We start from the raw sequence: 24,990 nt of genomic DNA on the forward strand, positions 1-24,990 counted from the left end.
ACCCGTGACGTTTGACTGGGAGAGTGGTACCCGCAGAACCGTAGGGGTCCGAGAAAACGCCTTCTCAGAGGTTGGAAAATGCTAAAAAGTGGCGTCTCAACTCAGAATGAGGAAAGGAAGCTCGTTCGCCCGACAGGCATTGACATTCTGGAAGCAAGAATAAGAGGATGTAGGGGGAAACATGTTAAAAAAAAAAAAATCAGAGGATGTAGCGGCGTCCGTGAGTGAGGCGGAGCAGGCGCGGCGTGGTCACCTCAAGCCGACAGGCAAGGAAGGACCGGCTGCGACACGAGGAAGAAGGCCCATCGCTCGAGCACCGCTGGTTGTCAGGCCGCTACGCGCTTTTCACCCCGCTGATTTAGGAACCGCGTCCTCATGGCTGAGGTGAAGGTGAAGCTGCAGCCGCCCGACGCGGATCCAGTAGAAATAGAAAACAGGTAAGTCAGTGGGTGAGGCTCGGTTCCCGGCTGGTCATTTGGGGCAGCCGGACCCTTTATCCGGGGACCGTCGGGAGATACCGGACAAGTTCTTTGAGCACGCAGGGAGGGGGTTGCCGGGTTTGGATCCCCTTCCCACCCCCGAAGAACAAACTCTTAAGAAATTCAAAAGGAGTTTGACAGTTTGCAATTTTGTGTAGCTGTCCCGATGCTGTTGGGGAAGTTGTGATGATGCGCTACCTTCCTGTGTGAAGGTTATCGACGCTCAGGAGATGGCGTTTTTACCTAAGGACTTGAGGATACACGTTCTGATCCCAAGTGGCCCTTGACGCTATGGGAACTCCCACGACAGGACGTGTGGTTGAAATCAGGGTGCAGTTTGTGATTACAAAGCAACTTTAAGTCACAAATGGTTTCGGTGCGGAATTTAAGTCAAGATTGTAGGGCACCTAAAGCCTCTCAATTTTGTAATTTTCTAGCAGTGCACTACTATTGTTAGATTAGCACACAGTTTAAAAAAAAAATTTTCTCAAACTATTGTGAATAGCATATGAGGATCCCATGACAGTGTGAATATTTGGGCTTATTTCTGTTTGGTAGAGATAATTCCAAAAACATGCCCCAATCGTGAATTGTCATAAATTTTGGCTTCCCACCAGAAATATCTGATTTGGCTCCTGCTTGCAGACTTATGGCTGCCCAATACACTGAATCCTAACTTTGTGTACTTGCATCTGAGAAAATTGAAGCTGCAGCGTTAATATTTTTTTCTGTGTTTTCATTTGACTTTTGTTCTAATTTAGAATTCATATTAGTGAGAAAAATGTTTTCCTTTAATAATAATGTAAACATGTATTTTGAAAGCTTTGTTCAGAACCATCATAGAAACCCAGACTGTCTGCTAAATGTGAAGACACAATTTCAAATTGTTCTGCTAGTTTCCCCCAGAACCCTACTTAAAATAAGAATGATATCATTAATGCCTTTGTTCCTAGGATTATAGAATTATGCCACCAGTTCCCTCATGGAATCACAGACCAAGTAATTCAAAATGAAATGCCTCATATAGAAGCTCAGCAGCGGGCAGTGGCAATCAATAGACTGTTGTCTATGGTAAGGTGAATCCAACTAGTTAATGTAATTACATTTTTAAATTACCATTGTCATTACTTCCTATTATTAGTCATAAAAACATTGGAAGAGCCTGGCGGGCATGGCTTAGTAGTTGAGCATCAACCTAGGAACCAGGAGTTCACGGTTCGTTTCCCAGTCAGGGCACATGTCTGGGTTGTGGGCTCAATCTCCAGTGTGGGACATGCAGGAGGCAGCCAATGGATGAGTCCCTCCCATCATTGATGTTTCTATCTCTCTTTCTCTCCCTTCCTCTCCGAAATCAATAAATTTAAAAAATAAAACAAAACACTGTTATTAAAAAAAGAAACATTGAAAGGTATGTTAGGTTGTGACTGATAAGATTCTAAACCAGGAAACAGCTCAGACTGCTTTATTTGTTAACCTAATTGTCATTAAGATACATAAAGGCACATAGACATAGTTTCTTCTAACCTTCTGTTTGCTTCCTATACCTGGTGTTGGCCATTCCCTATGAAACACATCCCCCTGATTTTTCTGTGAATCATCACAGAGCCACCTCATTAAGGTATCACTCTCCACAATCTCACCCTGAGCATTTCAAGAAGCAGGAATGAGTCCAGTTAAATGTCAACAGTGCTGGGCCCCTGGGAGGAAGTGCAGGCTCAGCCCCCAGTGATAGCAGTGGGTTTTTTTGTTTTTTTTTTTTTTAGTGAAGCTCTTCTACCTATTCTTACCTTTTCTGTTTTCCTGGAGCCCTAATGTCATTCTCCTCTCCTGTCCTAGTGGTACCCCATGTTCTAAATCTACCTGTTTCTCCTTCCTTTCCCCTGTCATCAAAATTCCCATGTCCTAAGAACATTTCAGTTGGTCTTAATAGCAATTAGGTAAAATATTTCTATAATAAGGAATCATCTGAAGGCTGGTTTGTTTTTTTAAAATTATTATTATTGATGTTTTTTTAGAGGGAGGGAGGGAGAAAAAGAGAGAGAAAGAGAGAGAGAAATAACAATGTGTTGTTCCGCTTATTGATGCATTCATTGGTTTCTTGTATGTGTCCCAACCTGCAGCCTTGGTTTATCAGGACAACACTAAATAACTGAACTACCTGGCCAGGGCTAAGGCTGATTTGCTTTTTTACCAGCTTTGTTGGATTTCTAAGGGCTCTGGATATGGAGGTTTGAGGACAAGTGAATTTCCTGTTAAAATGTTCCCTTCAGCCCTAACTGGTTTGGCTCAGCGGATAGAGCGTTGGCCTGCGGACTGAAGGGTCCCAGGTTCGATTCCGGTCAAGGGCATGTATCTTGGTTGCGGGCACATCCCCAGTGGGGAGTGTGCAGGAGGCAGCTGATTGATGTTCCTCTCATCGATGTTTCTAACTCTCTATCCCTCTCCCTTCCTCTCTGTAAAAAATCAATAAAATATATTTTTAAATAAAAAAAAAAAAAATGTTCCCTTCAGCCGAAACCGGTTTGGCTCAGTGGATAGAGCGTCGGCCTGAGGACTGAAGGGTCCCAGGTTCGATTCCGGTCAAGGGCATGTACCTTGGTTGCGGGCATGTCCCCAGTGGGGGGTGTGCAGGAGGCAGCTGATCGATGTTTCTCTCTCATCGATGTTTCTGACTCTCTATTCCTCTCCCTTCCTCTCTGTAAAAAAATCAATAAAATATATTTTAAAAAAAAAATGTTCCCTTCAACCTACTAGTTCAGGGATTGGCAAACTTTTTATATAAAGTGCCAGATAGTATAAGTTTTAGGCTTTGCAGGCCATTTGGTTTCTGTTATAAGAGATAACTCTTGCCCTGACCGGTTTGGCTCAGTGGATAGAGCGTCGGCCTGCGGACTCAGGGTCCTGGGTTCGATTCCAGTCAAGGGCATGTACCTTGGTTGTGGGCACATCCCCGGTGGGGAGTGTGCAGGAGGCAGCTGATAGATGTTTCTCTCTCATCGATGTTTCTAACTCTCTCTCCCTCTCCCCTCCTCTCTGTAAAATATCAATAAAATATATTTAAAAAAAAAAAAAAGAGAGATAACTCTTCAAGAAAGTAGCTATTGCCAAAACCGGTTTGGCTCAGTGGATAGAGCGTCAGCCTGCGGACTGAAAGGTCCTAGGTTCGATTCCGGTCAAGGGCATGTAACTTGGTTGCGGGCACATCCCCAGTAGGAGGTGTGCAAGAGGCAGCTGATCGATGATTCTCTCTCATCGATGTTTCTGACTATCTATCACTCTTCCTTCCTCTCTGTAAAAAATCAATAAAATATATTTAAAAAAAAAAAAAAAGAAAGAAAGAAAGTAGCTATGGTCCACACATAAACAAACGGGTGTGGCTGTGTCCCAATAAAACTTTATTTATAAAAACAAGCAGTGAGCCAGATTGCTGACCTTGTTTTAGCACCAGGGAAAAAAGAACTCTTGATGATTTCTAGTCATTTCATTATGATGAAGGTCTTCAGCTCCAGGAAAGATAGAGGAAGGGATGCTGGGAGATTGTGGCAATAGAAAGTGTTTTTGTCCTTTGACCACTCTTTCAACCCTTTTCTTTTTGTCTGAAAATCATACTCAGTATCTCGCTCTCTTTTACTATCTCTATGACTGACCCCACGTACTGCCAGTCCTGTTGGCTGTAGTCTGTAGTCAGTTGTAGAGCTATTGAAGAGTTTTAAGCAAGAGTAATTATCAATAAATCACAAGTTATTACTGATTTTGCCTCTTAAATAAATCTCAAATTTGTCTCCCCATTTCCATTCCTACGACCCCTGCATGTGTTCTGGCTCTTGGCTTTTACGTGGACTATTACAGTGCATCCCAACTGGCTCTCCTGGCTTCATCTGCCTCAGAGCAGTCTGATGTGTCTTAAATACAGATCTGACCAAGTCACTTCCCCACCAGAAATACTTCTTTCAGTGCTAGAGATTCAAGTCAAAATTCATGGGTTGACCACATTGAGCCTCTACCTTCCTTACCTATCTCCTCTTTTGCCATCATTGTGTCTCATAAGTTAGGTTTCAGAGGGACCACATCATGCTGTTGCATGTCTCAGGTCCTTTGCTCATGCTGTCTTCCCTGCTTAGAAGGCCCTTCTTCCCTTTTTAAAGTAAAAAGCTTATCATAATAGACTAACTCCTCATTATCCTCTAAGACTCAGCTCTGCTGTTGTCTCCAGGAAGCCTCCCTGAATCCCAGATTGGGCCATAGTTTCTTCTCTGAGAGCCCATCCCACCCATTACTTACCTCTATCTTAACGCCAACCAGATGGTATTGAAGTTAGGTGTATGATTCGCTTTTAGAATTCACGTTCGTACCCACAAACAGCAATCATAGTACTGGTTCATTAAATGTTCATAGGTTGAGTTAAATGACTGAATGGAACCTCTAAATTGAACTTTGTGGATCAGTTTTGCTACTTAATGGGGTCTGGGGAGGGAGAGCATTACTGTTCAGCAATATGTAAACCCATTTCCAAATCATGCGTCTGCCCAGTCTTAACATGGAAATGGGGCCTCTTCCCCAAACTGCCAGAAGCCCAGTGGTTCAGACCCAAGGAAATTTAGAAGTATGCTAAGACATGCTTTATTTTACCTTTGACTTGTTACAGAAAAACAAAACTGCAGGTCATTAATTCATTGGTTGACTCTTCTGCCTAATTTTCCATGTAACACAAATAGAAATCACACATATCAGTAAATGTCACTATTAATTTTGTAAAGTTTAATCATCGTGTTAAAAAATGTTTTTACATGTTAGTTATTATTTGAACTTTATATTATGTAAATTTTATTTTATTTGTATTATACTTATTTATATTTATTGAATTTGTTTTAATTTGAATCACAATTTATTGAGGACAAGTGAACTTTCTGTTAAAATGTTCTAAAGATGCTTGTTTATAATTCTTTATACATTGATTATATAACCAAGCCAGGATGGAGCATATAAGTAATTGTTAAATATTAATATTTTAGAAAATGATGAGATAAAGAGATAAATTTTAAAAAATGTACTGTATGTGATAGGGGGAAACTTAAATCTCAAGAACTGACAAATAACTATGGGAGGTAGGATATTTAGTCTGTGTAAAATATTAAAGAATGCATTAACATTTGTCAATAGACTTGATGTATCTCCAAAGTAATTCACTGCTATTTTCTATCTTTAAAAATTTTAGGGTCAGTTGGATCTCTTAAGGAGCAATACAGGTCTTCTGTATAGAATAAAGGATTCTCAGAATGCTGGGTAAGCACATAATCATACCATTTTAAGAAAACTTTGATTATTACCAGAGTAATATATGTTTTTGGAAAAAAGCCGATACAAAATTGCATAATGTAAACCTCTTGCATATCATCCCTGCCTCCTATCGTGAGTTCCATTTCCCGGAATAACTGCTTATAATAATTTGGTATATATTTTTTCTTCTAGATATATAAATACATATAGATGATTATATATTTATATATAATCTCTCTTTTTTTCTTTTTTTAACAAAAAATGGGATCATTCTATTCATACTGTCTTGCAACTTGTTTTTTTCACTTACTCTGTCTTGGACATCTTTTCATTCTGATACATACAGCCCTGTCTCATTCTTTTTAAGGTAAGTTCTTATTTTGGTAAATAAGTCAATGTGATGACCTTGTCTGCTGATTCATTGGAGTAGTCATGTAGATTATTAGATTATCCTGTACCTCTTTGCCTTTTTAATTCTACTTTATCCCCCTGCAGTAAAATGAAGGGATCAGATAACCAAGAAAAACTAGTATATCAGATCATAGAGGATGCAGGAAATAAAGGTAAGCATGTGAAGGAAGAAGCAGAAAAAAACATTGGCTTTTGGAGCAGATATAGGGACTGAGATTCTGTCTTCCTAGGGAATGGATCAGCATCTGTGCTGCCACTTATATAAAAAGGAGAGGAAAATAACATAATTCTGTACAGGAGTGGGGGAGGGAAGAGGGAAAGGAAGTGGGTTTACAATTATGAGTATGTGAAACGGTATATTGTATTGTTTTTTAATTACTGTATTATTTTCCATATGAACAACTGTAAATCTACTTTTGCCCCACCCTGTACTATACATATGCTTGAAAGACAGGTGGAGTGATGTCATTGTTGCCTCAAAGGAGGCAGGGATTAGATAACTGTGAGCAGCAATGGAAAGAAACTTCCAAATATTGAACCATGTGAATGTATTATCCAAAATAAATTAAAACTTAAGGTCCTTTTCTTAATCCTTTTTATACTTAGGAAGCCTTAGTTTCTTCATCTTATCTGTAAATTGTGGCTAATAAAATCTCTGGTTTTTCAAAAAACAAGCGGAGAGATGTGTAGGGCAGTGTGGCAGTGTCTGACTAGGTCCCTCAACAGCTATTTAGTTTCTCTAACTTCATTGAAGAACTATATCTAAATTGCTGGTTATAAAGAATAAAAGAAAAATAAATAAATTGCTGTTTATTACAATTTAGGGTCTATTTGATCTGTTAGCTTTGACATTTAGAATGTAATCTGAAACCACTAAAAATAGACGTATGAGCCAAAACCGGTTTGGCTCAGTGGATAGAGCGTCAGCCTGTGGACTGAGGGGTCCCAGGTTCGATTCCGGTCAAGGGCATGTACCTTGGTTGCGGGCATGTCCCCAGTGGGGGGTGTGCAGGAGGCAGCTGATTGATGTTTCTCTCTCATCGAAGTTTCTAACTCTCTATCCCTCTCCCTTCCTCTCTGTAAAAAATCAATAAAATATATTAAAAAAAAACTTAAAAAAAAAATAGACGTATGAAAAAGCCATTCTGTGTTGAAAAAAGTTATCTCATTATGCCTCCGCACTGGGAAGAAAATATGGCAAAATATTTTTACATAATATTCCCTTTTCACATATAACACTGTTTCTTTCTTTGAAAGAAAAATTATACCTTCCTGTTCAGGCTGTTTAGTGGCTGTAAGAACTATAATCTTCCTATTTTCCATCTCCTGAATGTAGTGTTGTATAAATAATGGACATAGGTGCTCACATAAAGGGTTTTTTTGCTCTCTCTTGAAGATTGCAGCTGACTGTAGCCCAAACTTAAGTTTGTGTTTTACATATATAATCTGATGTGAAATTTATAGAAAACAGAGGTTGGGATGCAGGAGGGAGTGGAAGAGACAGTAAAGCACCACTTAACAACAGGATAAGTTCTGAAAAATGCATAGTTAAGTGATTTTATTGTCCTTGTGCAAATATCATAGAGTTTACTTACACAAACATAGATGATATGAACCTATTACATACCTAGGCTATATGGTATGGCTTATTGCTCCTAAGCTACAAGCCTATACAGCATGTTACTGTATAAAACAACACAAGATTAAATCAAGCACAAAAGAAAAGGATACAATCAAGAGACACAGTAAACCCGAGATGTATGAGACTAGGGATAGGTGAGGCTACTGCAGCATAGTTTTACAGCAAACTTTTTTTTTTATAAGTAGAAAGAGTACACTCTAAATTCATGATTAAAAGTATAGTATAGTAAATACATAAACCAGTAAAATAGTCACTTATCAAGTTATGTACTGTACATACTTGTATGTGCTGATACGACTGGTAAGTTTGTTTATACCAGCACTATCACAAACACATGAGTAATGAGTTGGGCTACAACATTAGGACACCAGATGATAGAAATTTTCACCTCTATTATAATCTTTTGGACCCACCAGGATACATGCGGTCCATCACTGAGATGTCAGTATGAGGCACATGACTGCATAAATTTAATACCATTCAAGATTTTTTTTCCCATTACAAAAATATCCTTTTCATTTGTTCTTAAAAAGGTTCCACACTAGGATTCTAAGAAATTTCTATAGAAAATAGAACATATAACATATATTGTTTTGCATATTTTTGTTACTTTATGTGAGATTCTTACCTCTATGTCACTTAATTTTTCCTATAGCTATGCCCTAGCAATATATAGGTATATATTGCTGGTTTTGGAATGAGATATAAGCAATGGGATTATAAACACAAATCCTATAGTATTAAACTTATTTTACTTTACTTTCTTATAGGAATATGGAGCAGAGACATCCGGTATAAAAGTAATTTGCCATTAACAGAAATTAACAAAATTTTAAAGAATTTGGAAAGTAAAAAGCTTATCAAAGCTGTTAAGTCTGTAGCAGTGAGTAGTTTTCTCTTTTCTTCCAAATGTTTACTATATATATTACTCCAACTATATTTCAGGTTTTTATTATTCTTTAAGCTGTGCTGTGATTTAAAACAACTGATACAAAAAATTTTTTTTAAATTTAGCTCATAATTGGTTTGGAGATGCTGCTTAGATATGTCACTTCTTAACCACTCAAAAATCTAAAGCTAATTTACTCTATTCAGGAAAGAATTTTTGGAATCATGAACATTTTTCCTGGATTTTGTGATGTGTAAGATAATTTACTTCATCCTGGTATATTAGATTATTCATTGAACAAGTATCTACTGTGTGCTTGCAATACATTAATGAATAAGTCAGAGAAAGATCCCTGCCTTGGTGGATCATCTCTTCCAGCACATAGTTTCTCCTCCTCACCCCACCCTACCCATCACATCCTTCAGGGGATCCATGCTCCAGAGCTGTGTCCATCATGGACATCTGCTGCTGACCTCACTGATTTTAGTATCAGAGGAGACAAAATTCCCTTAGATTAAAGTTAGCTTGAACACAAATTTCAGCATATAAGAATTTAATATTCATGCAAATTGATGCAGCCACTATGGAAAACACTATGGAGGTTCCTCAGAAAATTAAAAAATGGAACTGCCTTATGACCCAGCAATTCTACTTCTAGGTATATATCCAAAGAAATCCAAAACACTAATTCAAAAGAATATATGCACCCCTATGCTCATTGCATTATTTACAATAGCAAAGATATGGAAGCAACCTAGGTAGATGAGTGAATAAAAAAAAAAAAAAAAAAATGGTGCCGAAACCGGTTTGGCTCAGTGGATAGAGCGTCGGCCTGCGGACTGAAGGGTCCCAGGTTCGATTCCGGTCAAGGGCACGTACCTTGGTTGCGAGCACATCCCCAGTGGGGGGTGTGCAGGAGGCAGCTGATCGATGTTTCTCTCCCATCGATGTTTCTAGCTCTCTATCCCTCTCCCTTCCTCTCTGTAAAAAATCAATAAAATATATTTTAAAAAAAATGGTAATATATATAATGGAATATTAACCATAAGAAAGAATAGAATCTTACCATTTATGACAGCATGGACAGACCTAGAGAGTATTATGCTAAGTGAAAGAAGTCAGAGAAAGACAAATATATGATTGTACTTACATGTGGAATGTAAAGAAAAAAAACACATGAATAAATAAAACTGAAACGAACTCATAGATACAGAGAACAAATTGATGGTTGCTAGAGGGGAAGGGGTTTGGAGGACTGGGTAAAAAGACAAAGGGATTAAGAAGTACAGATTGATAGTTACAAAATAATCACAGGAATGTAAAGTATAGCATAGGGAATATAGTCAATAATGTAATAACTATGTATGGTGGTGCCAAGTGGGTACTTGAAATATCAGGGGATCACTTGTAGGGTATATGATTATCTAACCACAAGGCTGTACACCTGAAACAAATATAAAATAATATTGAATGTCAACTGTAATTGAAATATTAAATTAAATTAAATAAAAAACATAGGTGAATTGCCAAAAAAAAAAGATCTGATATTCATTTGATTTTATTTATCAATGATTTTTATGTCATACTACTCCCTAAGTTAGAATATTGTTTCTGTTTCACATTTTTAATGGGTAAGTTCCAATATGTACAGAAGTAAAGAAAATAATATAATGAATACCCATATACCCATCTCCTAGCTTCATTTCTATAATCCTCCTACATCTTTATTTTTAATAGCTTTATTGGGATATTTACATATTACAAAATTAATCCTCTTAAAGGGTATGATTCATTGGGTTTTAGTGTACTCACAGGATTGTGCAGCCTTCGCACTCTTCTAATTTTAAAACATTTTCCTCATCCCAACATGTGACCCCCCGAAGCAGTCACTCCCCAGCCTCCTTGTCCCAAGGCCCTGACAACCACTAATGTACGTTCTATATCTATAGATTTGCCTATTTTGGACATTTCCTATAAATGGAATCATATGTATTTTTTTGGGGGGGGTCTGGCTTCTTTCACTTAGCATGATATTTTCAAGGTTACAAACCAAGTAGTATAAATATTCATAAGTCCATACCAGTAGATGTTTGAATAAATAAATGGGACTGATTAGACAAGTCCGTACAGAAGAATTCCAAATTTATGTAGACACTCCACCCTAAAGAAAGTAGAGCATAATTCCTAATCCTTAATTGTGGGCAGTACATGGTAACTTTCTTCCAAGGACAGGGCAGGGGGAAAAGTAACTACTGTGAAGAAAACTGTGAATCACTACCGTTAGCCAGGTGATTAAGGTTAATGTCAACACTGATAAGTCATACTGATGACAATCATCACTTGGTGACAGTCACATACCCTTTATATATATAAAAGCCCAGTGACTGTAATGGTGGAATGACCAGAACGACCGGTCGCTATGATGTGCACTGACCACCAGGGGGCAGACGCTCAACGCAGGAGCTGCCCCCTGGTGGTCAGTGCTCCCACAGGGGAAGCACCGCTCAGCCAGAAGCCAGACTCACAACTGGCGAGTGCAGCTGCAGTGGCGGGAGCCTCTCCCACCTCCGAGGTAGCGCTAAGGAGCAGCAAGCACGGCTTCTCAGGGATTGGGCCTAAGCTGGTAGGCGGACATCCTCTGAGGGGTCCTGGACTGCGAGAGGGCGCAGGCCAGGCTGAGGGACTCCCCCCCAAGTGCACAAATTTTGTGCACTGGGCCTCTAGTGATGTGATAAGAAGGTCCTTTGATCTCTATGATCTTTCTTCCAGTCTAATCATCAGAAAAACATCAGACCAAATCCCAATTAAGGGCATCCTACAAAATACCTGACTAGTAATTCTCAAAACTGGCAAATTCATCAATAATGACACTTAAAAACTGTCACAACTAAAATTTGCCTCAGGAGACATGACAACTAAATCTAAGGTGGTATCTTGGGGAGAAAAATGACCAGAAAAAATGACATTATGGAAAAACTAAGGAAATAGGAACAAAGTGTAGATTTTAGTTCATAATAATATATCAGCATTGGTTCATCATTGTAACAAATGTACCCTATTAATGTAAGATGCTAATAATAGGGAAAACATCACAAGGTAAATGGAATACTATACTATTTTCACAATAATTCTGTGAACCTAAAACTCTAAAATACAATGTTTTGAGCTTTTTTCACATCTTAGTTTTGGGAGATTGTTAGCTTATAAGCATGTTTTCTGTGCATACTTTTTCCTAGGCCTCAAAAAAAAAGGTGTATATGCTCTATAACCTGCAGCCTGACCGGTCTGTGACTGGTGGAGCCTGGTACAGTGACCAGGATTTCGAATCTGAATTTGTAGAGGTGCTTAACCAACAGTGTTTTAAGTTCCTACAAACCAAGGTAAGGCATAATTGAGTAAACAATCATTTCTTTTTAAGTTTCTTCATAAAGAATGTTTAATTTTGTAGATCTTGTTTTATAGGCATATTAAATTGGTAATTTTTACTAAACAAAATATGTTCTATTGATTTCACTCTGTATAAATTGTATTCATAAAACAGTAGTGTTCTTGCTGAGATTTATGTGTCTATCCTTATAGGCAGAAACAGCCCGAGAAAGCAAACAGAATCCAATGATACAAAGAAATAGTTCATTTGCTTCATCACATGAAGTGTGGAAATATATCTGTGAATTGGGGATCAGTAAGGTCAGAACTCAGTTTCTAATTTTAATCTTATTTTAAAAAACTTACTTATCATAGTTTATTCCAAACATATTTGACCCAGACCCTTTTTTTCAGGTGATAACCTGTGAATATTCTGCAGAACCCACTTTGAAAAAGTACTATCCTGAGCCAGTTAGGCAAAGTTGGTCATTGCCATTGGCATTGTCGGAACTGTGTGTATTAGAGCTTGGGAGATAGAGCAGCAGAGCGGAGCCTGGTAGTACATTTCACTTTCAGAAGTTTGTTCTGACTTTCTCAGGCACATTTCTTTTTTAATATATTTTTATTGATTTCAGAGAGGAAGAGGGAGAGAGAGATAGAAACATCAACAATGAGAGAGAATCATTGATTGGTTGCCTCCTGCGTGCCCCACACTGGGGACCAAGCCCACAACCCAGACATGTGCCCTTGACTGGAATCGAACCTGGGACCCTCAGTCCGCAGGCCGACGCTCTATCCACTGAGGCAAACCAGCTAGGGCAGGCACATTTCAATATATGTGCCAAACAGTCATCACATCAGCTGTCATTTATTGGTATTTTCCTTCTTATGAGATATATGGTGGTATCGGCATATTTTTTGAAGACCTTTACATAAGGTCTGCTGAATGCTTTTCATGATCAAAGAAGAAATTGAAATGAACATTTGGACAAGTCATTTTTCATTTCCCAGATTTTTCATTTATAAAAAAACTAGTGATTTTGACTAAAGACTGTTTTATGTCTAAAGTACCTTTCTGCTCAAGCATTTTAAAAATCTCCATCCAATTCTTGCCAAACTTGACTTTACGAGACTTCTAGGTTTTACGTAAAAGAGCAAAGATATGAAAGTCAGTTTGAGGTAAGATTTCTGTCCCTAGCATTTGAGTGGTTTGTGCTAACTTGGATCATTGTTCAGCCTCTTTGTGTTTTCGATGACTTGTTTTTAACTCCCCTCAAAAGGATGTGTCTTTGTCCTTTTTGTTTCCTTTTTAATATATCCCCTTTACAGGTAGAGTTGTCTATGGAGGACATTGAAACCATCTTGAATACACTCATATATGATGGGAAAGTGGAGATGACTATCATCGCTGCAAAGGAAGGCACAGTTGGCAGTGTAGACGGACACATGAAACTGTACAGAGCAGTCAATCCAATCATCCCACCTACGGGCTTGGTCCGGGCCCCCTGTGGACTCTGCCCGGTGAGTTCAAGAGACTTCACGTTACACTTGACTACCTCCAAGTGCAAATGCCACATAACGTACCAGCAAGCACACCCGTTTTCTGACTCTCAGGGTTGACCAAGAATTAATCAAACCTCCATGTAATCTTAATATTTAATGAACAAATCATTGCCTTACATAAGAGATCTGTGTTTTCTGCTCTTGGCCCTAAAATGGACAATTTTTGACAACTGTTAATTATTTAACCTAAGTAGTGTGAGAAATGAGATTTGTTGAAAACATACCATAGTCAGACATGTTTTTGAAGATTTATGTGGTTTCATTAAATCCTCCTAATGTCCCTTTGAGCTACTGGTGTTATTTTCCCTTAAGTAGGAGAGAACTTAGGCCAAGAAAAACCTAAGAGCATGTAGCTTAGAAGTACCAGGATTCAAATTCAAAGGTAATGTTCTTTCCCCTGCAGTATGCCCAACTACTCTTTATTCATTCATTCATTCCCGTATAGTTTATGAGTGCCAACTGTGTGCTATAGGGACTGTCCCAGCCCTCATCACATTGATATTCATGGGCTGCTAGTCTGTTTTATTTCATTACTAGAGGCCCGATGCACAAAATTGGTGCAAGAGTAGGCCTTCCTTCCCCCGGCTGCTGGCACCGGCTTTCCTCTGGTACCCAGGACCCAGGCTTCCCTCTGGCTGCCAGCAGGCACCCGGGACCCAGGCTTCCCTTGCAGCCCTGGCTTCGTCCGGAAGGATGTCCAGTCTAATTAGCATATTATGCTTTTATTATTATAGATACTGGCCCTTTTCTATATATCTAAGCATTCTATGCCATGGTTTCAATTACTAGAAAAAAGGCTACCATATTGGAAATTCTATTCAGCACCCTTCACAAAAAGGAAAGTAGCTAAACAAGAAACATTTCGTTAGTCAAAACTAAGTCATTCTTATGTATAGATCTCCCTTGTATTTCTGTGTTACCTGCTAATAGCCTTTTCCCCAGTGGACGAGCATGGTCATCTTAATGCTATAGTAAAAGATTTCCCATTAAGTAACTTTATGATCACAGAGCAGGCCTAATTATAGTATGCCCTTAAATACAGACCTAATCTCTTTCAACTTGAAAGTTTTGTTTTTAATAGTGCTTTTAAGTAAATGGTTGGGTCGTGGATAGTTTGTTAATAGAAATTTGAGACATTAAATTGGACTTTATTAGTATAATAATTTAAAACTTCAGTTTGAATATAAACATTTTTCTGTTTTAAAGGTTTTTGACGACTGCCATGAAGGTGGTGAGATTTCGCCATCTAACTGTATTTACATGACAGAATGGCTTGAATTTTAATAGAGAGCTAGGAACTTTATGACATCTTTCAAATGAAGTTACTTTGGGAGCAAATAATTTAACTCATGATGGAACATCAAATTCCCTTGGAAGCAAACTTCACAATAATGGATACAGACTTACTGCTATGAAAATATATTTTTTAAATCTATGAAGACTAAATTTATATTGGTAGAATAGCCACCAGAATATAAAGCAGGTAAGTGAAATCCCTTCTTTAATAAATAAAATACTTTGAAGTTCTGGAGGACAACATCTGAAGCTTTCAAGATTTGACTGTCCAAGAAAAAAGAAGCCAACAAATGCGTATTTACCAATGGATAATGGCTGGAGCCTAAAAATGCTTGTTTTAAAGCTATTTATTAAGGTCTTCATTGGAAATTGTTTACATCTGGTTCATTGTCACCATTTCTGTTTTCTCAATGGTTCCACTGAGAAGAAATTAAAACAGGAAAGGCAGGAATAGCAGAGCAGTCTGTGCAAATTGGGTTGTGAATAGAGAGGATAGTTGGAACATCCTTTTCCACATTCTGTTCCTTTTTATGTCAAATATTCTTGCCCTAGCCAGTTTGGCTCAGTGGATAGAGCGTTGGCCTGCGGACTGAAGGATCCTAGGTTCGATTCTGGTTAAGGGCACATGCCTGAGATGCAGGCTCAATCCCCAGTAGGGGCGTGCAGGAGGCAGCTGATCAATGATTCTCATCATTGATGTTTCTATCTCTTCCTCCCTGAAATCAATAAAAATATTTTTTAAAAAAAGAAATATTTTGGAGGATTATGCCACTGCATTTACCTCAAACCTAAATGATAACTATTGTCAAGGATGTTTTCAGTCCATAAATATTAATTATTATTCTCATCCAAAAGGGTTTTTTTTCCTCTAGACCTTCTTTGTTAAAGTCTTACAAGTTCACTCTGTGGCTCAGTTGTATTATGTAATAGAATGTTTCCTATATTCTTATTATTTAAGTAACATTAAAACTAAAAATAATCCATTGCCCTCTATTCACACTTTATTTTGGGAAGGGGTACCATTCTTCTGTTCTTGTCCTGTTTTAGACTTATTTCTTTTCCTTATTCTGTTCTAAAACTCATGGTGTCATATATCTAAACTGAGCAGAAAGCCATTGTCATTGTCCTTAGTTCTAATACCACTTTCAGTTCCATTCTTTAGACATATAGAAAATACTAGCTTGTTTGATATACTGTTGCACAGATGTTAGCTGGAAGGCTTTTTAGGATCTCAGCTGTTGTATTTTCCCTTTTAACTCCATTTAAAAGTTTCTGTGTTGCCCTGGGCAGTGTAACTCAGTTGGTTGAACATCACCCCATACACAGAGAGGTCACCAGTTCAATTTCCAGTAAGGGCACACGCCCACGTTGTAGGCTTGGTCTGGGGGGGGACGGGGGGGGCGGGGGGAGCAGCTGATTGATGGTTCTCATCTATGTTTCTCACTCTCCCTCTCTAAAAGCAAAAAATAAAATAAATGTGCCTGGCCTGCATGACTCAGTGTTTGAGCATCAACCTATGAACCAGGAGGTCACGATTTGATTCCCGGTCAGGGCACATGCCCAGGTTGCGGGTTCAGTCCCCAGTGCGGGGACATGCTGGAGACAGCCAATCACTGATTCTCATCATTGATGTTTCCATCTCTCTCCCTTTCTCTCTCTCTCTCTCTCTCTCTCTCTCTCTCTCTCCCCTTCCTTTCTGAAATCAATAAAAATATATTTTATAAAAAGTTTCTTGCCCTAACCAGTTTGGCTCAGTGGATAGAGTGTCAGCCTGCGGACTCAAGGGTCCCAGGTTCGATTCCGGTCAAGGGCATGTACCTTGGTTGCGGGCACATACCCAGTAGGGAGTGTGCAGGAGGCAGCTGATAGATGTTTCTCTCTAATCGATGTTTCTAACTCTATCCATCTCCCTTTCTCTCTGTAAAAAAATCAATAAAATACTTTTTTTAAAAAAGTTTCTTTGGCTAGGCCAAAAGTGTGATACCAAAGGAAAGGAATTCAAGCTCAGCTACTCCTGAGGCCTGAGTTCAAACACCAGTTTGGAGATATTCTTAAGTCAGGGGTGGGGAACATCCAGCAAGAGGGCTGTATAGATCCACAAAACCATTTGGTCTGGCCCTACCAAGGCAATTATAGAGGGGACTCAAAATTCAACAAATCTAGAAGTGTAAATTTATCAATATAAATTTATATTGAGTGAATGATGTTATAAATATCCATATGGCCCTTGGCAGAAAAAAGGTTCCCCACTCCTGCTAAGTGGACAACCAGAAGGGTTATTTTGAAATAAATGGGATTAGTAAAATAAATTCAGTTCAATAACCAATTGTTAAGAATCAAATTCTGTGGCCAGCTATATAGAATTAGCATTTGATGACACTAGCTCAGCCGTGGGCAAACTACGGCCCGCGGGCCGGATCCGGCCCATTCGGCTGTTCTATCCGGCCCGCGGAGCCGAAAGAGCGGAGGGTTCTCTTGCTCTCCCCTCCGCTCCTTTACTTTGAATTTATATTAGTTCACACAAACACTCCATCCATGCTTTTGGTCCGGCCCTCCAGGCCAGTTTAAGAACCCATTGTGGCCCTCGAGTCAAAAAGTTTGCCCACCCCTGCACTAGCTCTTTGAAACAAATATCACTTTAAGTATTGGACATATATAAGATACAGAGAGCCCTAATTGGTTTGGCTCAGTGGATAGAGCGTCGGCCTGAGGACTGAAGGGTCCCAGGTTCGATTCCGGTCAAGGGCATGTACCTTGGTTGCGGGCACATACCCACATACCCAGTAGGGAGTGTGCAGGAGGCAGCTGATCGATGTTTCTCTCTCATCGATGTTTCTAACTCTCTATCCCTCTCCCTTCCTCTCTGTAAAAAATCAATAAAATATATTTAAAAAAAAAAAGATACAGAGAATCTGGGAGCCTATAAACTACAGATTTCTCTTCTACCCCCAGTGAGAGTTGGAATGATAATATCTGTCCTTCCTGGGATGTGGCCTATCACAGAGGCATAGTCTTATTTAATAAGCAAACTGAACTTGGAGGAGAATTCGCATTGGAGTGCAGGAAGCAGTTTTAAATATAGACTTTGCATTATGTCTTGATTTTTTTTCCCAGAGATTTATTTTTAAAGCTTACAATCAATGGCTAAAACATAAAAGTATCCCTTGCCTCACTAGAATAAAGATTCTCTTTAAACATTTTTTTTCATAGCACGTTTTAAATTGTGAAAATTGGCTGAAGGAGAAAAGAGATAGTAATTTAAAAATACAGCACCTTCGATGACAAATGTATATTTATGTACAGGAGTAAACTTTGACCAAAACAGATAGTGGGGCTCTAGACTCGTGACAACACCAAAAAATCAAGTTGTGAGTGAAGTCGTAATCCTTACAGTTGATTTTCATTTAATATAAGGTATTTTGCTCACCTGAGAATAGATATTCCCTGGAGTCTGGCAAGGCCTTGCTATGGTTAATAATGAGCCATATACAGTCAAACATGAGAATCTATGATTTGATGGCTTATTAATGGTTCTCATCGATGTTTCTCCCTCTCCCTCTCTAAAATCAATAAAAACATAAAATAAAGTAAGCTTCTGCCCAGCATGCCTGACTCAGTGTTTGAGCATCGACCTATGAACCAGGGGGTCACAGTTTGATTCCCGTCAGGGCACATGCCCAGATTGGGGACTTAAACTAATAGTGTATGTGGGATTCTTCCATGAAGCTTCTCTGATCTTAGTTTGGTGATGAGTAAGTTTTATAGAGCCATGATTTTTATGATAACCAACTAAGCAAACTAGTCAAGTAATTTCAAGTTGAGTCATTATTAGATGGGGGGCCAGGGAAGAATATAAAATACACTAGAGGCCCAGTGCATGAAATTTGTGCATGGGGGAGGGTGTCCCTCAGCCCAGCCTGCACCCTCTCCAATCTGGGACCCCTTGAGGGATGTCCGACCACCTGTTTAGGCCCAATCCCGGTGGGCCTAAACAGGCAGTTGGACATCCCTCTCACAATCCAGGACTGCTGGCTCCCAACTGCTCGCTTGCCCCTGCCTACCAGCCCGATCACCCCCTAACTACTCCCTTGCCAGCCTGATCGACGCCTAACTGCTCCCCAGCCGGCCTGATTACCCCTAACTGCCCTCACCTGCCGGCCTAGTCACCCCTAACTGCCCTTCCCTGCAGGCCTGCCCCCCCCACAACTGCCCTCCCCTGCAGGCCTGGTCCTCCCCCAAATGCCCTCCAACTGCTGGCCTGGTCTCTCCCAACTGCCCTCCTCGGCTGGCCCGGTCACCCCTAACTGCCCTCCCTGCTGGCCTGATCACCCACAACTTCCCTCCCCTGCAGGCCTGGTCGCCCCCAACTGCCCTCCCCTGCAGGCTTGGGTCCCCCCCCCCCCAACTGTCCTCCCCTGCAGGCCTGGTCACCCCTAACTGCCCCCAACTGCCCTCCCCTGCTGGCCTGGTCTCTCCCAACTGCCCTCCCTGCTGGCCTGATTGCCCACAACTGCCCTCCCCTGCAGGCCTGGTCCCTCCCAACTGCCCTCCCCTGCAGGCCTGGTACCCCCCAACTGCCCTCCCCTGCAGGCCTGGGTCTCCCCCAACTGTCCTCCACTGCAGGCCGAGTCCCCAACTGCCCTCCACTGCAGGCCTGGTCACCCCTAACTGCCCACAACTGCCCTCCCCTGCTGGTCATCTTGTGGTGGCCATCTTGTGTCCACATGGGGGCAGCCATCTTTGACCACATTGGGGGGGGCATCTTGTGTCGGAGTGAAGGTCAATTTGCATATTACTCTTTTATTAGATAGGATGCCCTAGATTCCAGTGCTGTCCAATTGAACTTTCTATAATAATGGGCTGATGATTGTTTGAGGCGATATTTAGGGATAGTAATAGGCAAAAATTGTTGAGAAATGAAAAGGGTTTTTTTTAAATATATCATGATCAGAAGAAAAAGCATGGGAAATGAAAGAGATCTAAAGAACCATGGGAGTTAAAAAGTAGAACTCTACAGAACAAAAATTTGAGGAATGGAAAGGTTATTTTAAAAAATAAGACTTATCGCTTCTCGGCCTTTTGGCTAAGATCAAGTGTAAAAAATAAGACTGTAACAAAATCCAAATTGTTTCCATGATTTTATCCTTTGACATTATGTTCATTTCTCAGACTTTATAGGGAATCTTTTAAGGCACCTGGCTAAGTTAATTATGAATGGCTTGGACTTTTGTGTGTGTTGTTTGTAAATTTTTTATTTACACTGTACTTGCCAACTAATCCATATGTACATGGACTACGTGTAATTCACGTACATATGGATTACATATACATGCATATATATTCCCTAAATATAAAAACCATTCTATAAAGTTTTTTCCTCAAAAAATCAGAAAATTGGCCACACCTTTGCCACATTCCCACATGACATGAGTTCTCCACATAGCCCTTGACATGAGTTCTTGACATAGCCACATGACATGAGTTCTCCTCCCAACTGTGGTCTTACACAAAGTTGACTTCTCATACTCCCTGCCTGACCCTTGCAGAACCCTGCCTCATAGCATCCTTATGTTTCATTGTCTCTCAACCTGTTTGAAGGATCAGGGGTTGGAGGGCAAGGTGTCAAAGGTGAAGGCCCCAGTCTGGGATTAATATCTTGGGCCAGCTCAAAACAGCAGCTAGTGTTTTGAGCTCTAAGCCAACACTCTAGACCTTTAGTCATGTTTTCTTTCTCCAAAAAAAAGAGAAGTTTTACTTTAAAGAGGAGTACAACTCTTATAACGTACATTAAATTAATTTCATTTTAATCTGGGCTGGAAATCAGGAAACCTGGGTTCCATTTGTGTCTTATTCACTTTGGATGGTTAACATGTCCTTATGTCCCTTATCATAGGGAAAATACTGCTTTAATTCATAGCAATTTGGAAAGATATAGATTCTATGGAAAATGGAAATGCTATTTGTAACTTAGTTTGAACACTGTGTTTGTTTTTTAGGCATTTCTGATGATTTACCTATAATCTGATCATTGCTCTACTATACTGGTATGCAAAATAGCAGAAATCACTCTTTTTGTGCTGATACTTTCAGCATAGATTTTACCACATCAATCAGTTCAGGAAACTCTGTGTTCTGAAAGTGGCCACGGTCAGTGAATTTGTAAAATTTGGCTTCCAAACTATCTGCCACTTCTTGTTGTTCCTTCCAGGGTAGGAAAGGATCATCAGTGGAGCCAAACTGCACAATGTGAGGGCAGTTGGCTTTGATCTTCTCCCACTGCCAGGGGCAGTTGAAGTAGCCTAGGGAGAAAAATATATATAACCTATCAGTGCCAATGGATAATTTCTATTCTAGCCATTCTGAAATATCTAGTGAAGACCATAGCAGACACACAAAGAATCAGAACCTAAATGGTTTTCAGATCTGTAGGGCTTGATATCATAGGTACTTGTGAAAGGGAAGTATGGCTCATATACAGTCAGGCCTCGAGGGTTCAATTCTAGACCATGGATTAGAAATGGTTACAACGTCTCAAAGTGCCAAACTTATAGCTAAAGATGGGTGATAAATATTTTTCATGTGCTGTTAGATTTTTTTTAGCCTTTCTGAAAGACAACACTGTTTTATAACCTGAACAGGCAGCCCTGTAACTAGAGGAAGGGCTCTTCCAGGGTTTCTGCCTTCAAACTTACCACTTGCACGCTCATTTTCATCCCCTAAGTCTGATGTGTATGCAGACACTAATACAATCGCATACACTCGATGTGTTTCTGCATACCTGAAGAAAGAGAAATGATGTCAGCTAATATTTAATGTTAAATCTGATCACCAAAAAGTCAGTTAACCACTTACCTCATTTGGTTTAGCTGACAAGAAGTATGTGCTATATGCTGTTGGAGTTAATATAAGAAATAGTAATGAAACTGCAGAGCTATAAGCCCAATGGTTACTTGATGAGTTTCTACTCATTTTTCAAGGTAGTTCCAACCTCTTCTGCAATCCTTTCCCAATATTACACATAAAAGTATAATCATGCCTTAACCGGTTTGCCTCAGTGGATAGAGCATGGGTCTGCGGACTGAAAGGTCCCAGCTTCAATTCCGGTCAAGGGCATGTACCTTGGTTGCGGGCACATCCCCAGTAGGAGGTGTGCAGGAGGCAGCTGATCGATGTTTCTCTCTCATCGATGTTTCTAACTCTCTATCCCTCTGCCTTCCTCTCTGTAAAAAATCAATAAAATATATATATTTTTTAAAGTATAATCATTTTCTTCAGTGTGTGCAATCTACCGTTAGTATGCATCAGCATTACTTGATTAACACATAGATTTCCAGGCTCAGTCCCAAAGCATGATTCAAAAGGTTGGGAAGCCCGGCAGGTGTGGCTCAGTTGAGGGTTGGCCTAAGAACCAGGAGGTCACGGTTCGAATCCAGGTCAGGGCACATGCCCGGATTGCGGGTTTGATCCCCAGTAGGGGATGTGCAAGAGGCAGCCAATCAATGATTCTCTCTCATCAGTGATGTTCCTCTCTCCCTCTCCCTTTCTCTCTGAAATCAATAAAAATATATCTAAAATTTTTTAAAGGGTTGGGAATGGGGCCCAGGAATCTGCATTTTAAGGCATGCCACCTCTCCCAACCCTATTTTAAGAAATTCTGTAAATAGCAGAAATGTACCTCTTTTACCACACAATCCACATTGCATTGTATTACTTATGCAGTATTATATCTATCTCCCCAATGTAAACCATCAGCTCCTTAAGGGCACATCTGAACCTTGATCTTTGTGATCCTGGTGCCTAGTATAGTGCCTGGGAAAGTTAACTATTTGCAGACAGTTCCCTCAAAAACCAGGCAAAGGTAAGACATAGAATAACAACAGTTTCAAGGAGCCATGGTGCCAGAAAAGATTTAGGGTTGGTATTTTGTTCATGGGCCTAAACTTCTTTCCCCAAGCTTTTGTTTTGAAAAATGTTTAAACCTACAGAAAAGTTAGAATAACAAGCACCTAGCCCTAACTGGTTTGGCTCAGTGTATAGAGCGTCAGCCTGCGGACTCATGGGTCCCAGGTTCGATTCCAGTTAAGGGCATGTACCTTGGTTGCAGGCACAACCCCGGGGGGCGGTGTGCAGGAGGCAGCTGATTGATGTTTCTCTCTCATCGATGTTTCTAACTCTCTATCCCTCTCCCTTCCTCTCTGTAAAAAATTAATAAAATATATTTTTTAAAAAAGAATAACAAGCACCTAGATTCATTAATTTTGCTACCTTTCACCCTAAATCTTCAGCATGTATCCCTAAGACTAAGGCTATCCTCTTATATAACAGTACCACTATTACACCGAATAATTTAACATTGAAACATATTAACTCTACTTTTCCCCCCAATTGTACCAAAAATGCTCTTTAAAACTGCTTTTTCAATCCTAGATCCAGTCAAAGATCATGCAGTGTGTTTGGTTTTCATGACTCTAGTCACTTTTAAATTTTTAAAAATATATTTTTATTGATTTCAGAGAGGGAGAGAGAGAGAAACATCAATGATGAGAGAGAATAATTGATTGGCTGCCTCCTACAAGCCCCACACGGGATCGAGCCTGCAACCCTGGGCATGTGTCTTTGACCAGAGTTGAACTTGGGACCCATCAGTCCACAGGCCAGTGCTCCAGCCACTGAGCCAAACCAGCTAACACTAAATTTTTTGTTTTAAATAACATAAACAGTTTTTAAAAATTTAGGCCAGCTGTCTTGTACATTATCCCATAACCTGAATTTGCCTATTTCCTCATGATTAGACTGAGGTTAGATATTTTTGGCAAGGATACTGCATAGATGATGTGAATCTCCCAGTTCATCCATCAGACACACCTGAAGCCAGTTGGTCCCATTATTGCTGAGATTAACTTTGATTACTTGCTTAAGGAAGCAATTTTCAACCATTTTTATCTCATGGCATACATAAACTAATTACTAAAATTCTGTGGCACACAAAAAAGATATACTTTTTGCCAGTCTGACAAAAAAAAAGCATAATTTTGATCCATTCTCATCTGATGGTTATTATGTTGGCTATTTTGTGTTTTGTTTTGTTTTTATCTGACAGTCTCAGGAAAAAGAGATTGGTGCTCCTAACTAGTCAGGTATTGCATGTTTCAAAAATTCTTGTGGCACACCAGTGTGCCTGCTGTGGCATGCAAGTTGGTAATTGCTGGCTTAAGGGTGATATCCATCAAATCCTTCCATTGTAAAGACATTATTTCCCCTTTGTGATTAACAAGTAATCTGTGGGATGGTCCTCTGGGACTCTGTCAATCCTCTACAATCCCCCATGGTTTTGGTATCTATTTTTCTCTGTCTACCTTAACTTTAGAAGTTAGTTAGAATGTTGCTTACCATCCTGCAATCAGTTGCAGGGATCTTTAAACGAACGCACACCTTTATTAGCCAATGGCTTGAGAAATACTCAATTGGCCTTGAGTTGGTACATATTTCAGCATAAAGGGATTTCTTCATTTTCCAGACAAGCCCTGGCAGCTTATAAACACTGACTGTACCATAATTCTGTAACTCCATATTGCAAAGCATTATTATTCTTGTAACTTCAATTAGTGTGGCTGAAAGGTTATGGAATTGGGCAAGATTCTTTGACATGCAATTAATGTGACATCCTGAAGGACTGTTTGGGATGATGCTAGATGAATAAAAACCACAATCCTTTGTCATCCAGCCTGGCAAATATGGAAGAAACCCAACTTGAACAGGCTTATTCATAAGTCGCTAACCCCTAGGCCTCACAACCCTAAAGGGAGAGATGTAATGTTCTTTGGTGATCATCAGGAACGTGCCCATGAATCCTAAGGACTTGGGGTTTAAGGAGAGAAGGAGTAACAGCCTCAAACCGCTAACAAATATTTATTGAACACTGACCATATGCCAGACACTCTTCTAGACTCTGGGGTTTTAGAGGCAGAGTGAACAAAGTCCACTCTCATTAATCTTACATTCTATTGGCAGGAGACAAGAAATAAACAGGATATCAGATGGCGAAAAATGGTATAGATAATAAGGGG

General features: G+C 39.8%; 2 protein-coding genes across 5 annotated transcripts in view; one reads left to right on the forward strand and one right to left on the reverse strand.

Annotated features, from left to right (window-relative positions):
• POLR3F (RNA polymerase III subunit F) overlaps positions 1-24,990 on the forward strand; it is a 26,172-nt gene continuing 1,182 nt past the window's right edge. Inside the window, exons 1-10 of one of the 4 annotated variants that reach the window (XM_080686170.1) lie at positions 236-437; positions 1,433-1,550; positions 5,695-5,762; positions 6,103-6,123; positions 6,252-6,319; positions 8,580-8,692; positions 11,935-12,078; positions 12,278-12,385; positions 13,394-13,585; positions 14,834-16,653. In XM_080686170.1, coding sequence (XP_080542296.1) covers positions 376-437; positions 1,433-1,550; positions 5,695-5,762; positions 6,103-6,123; positions 6,252-6,319; positions 8,580-8,692; positions 11,935-12,078; positions 12,278-12,385; positions 13,394-13,585; positions 14,834-14,911 — 972 coding nt within the window. In that variant the 5' untranslated portion in view covers positions 236-375 and the 3' untranslated portion in view covers positions 14,912-16,653. Of the gene's footprint in view, positions 438-1,432; positions 1,551-5,694; positions 5,763-6,102; positions 6,124-6,251; positions 6,320-8,579; positions 8,693-11,934; positions 12,079-12,277; positions 12,386-13,393; positions 13,790-14,833; positions 16,654-24,990 lie in introns of those variants that run through there. The other 3 variants (XM_080686172.1, XR_013961520.1, XM_080686171.1) reach the window with 3 other exon arrangements.
• RBBP9 (RB binding protein 9, serine hydrolase) overlaps positions 19,711-24,990 on the reverse strand; it is a 9,659-nt gene continuing 4,379 nt past the window's right edge. Inside the window, exons 4-5 of the mRNA XM_080686173.1 lie at positions 21,616-21,701; positions 19,711-21,222 (exon numbers count right to left, since the gene is read on the reverse strand). Of these exons, the coding sequence (XP_080542299.1) occupies positions 20,987-21,222; positions 21,616-21,701 (322 nt within the window). The 3' untranslated portion in view covers positions 19,711-20,986. The remainder of the gene's footprint in view (positions 21,223-21,615; positions 21,702-24,990) is intronic.

This window comes from Plecotus auritus, assembly GCF_963455305.1.
Source record: "Plecotus auritus genome assembly, chromosome: 8".
Classification (NCBI taxonomy): Eukaryota; Metazoa; Chordata; class Mammalia; order Chiroptera; family Vespertilionidae; genus Plecotus; species Plecotus auritus.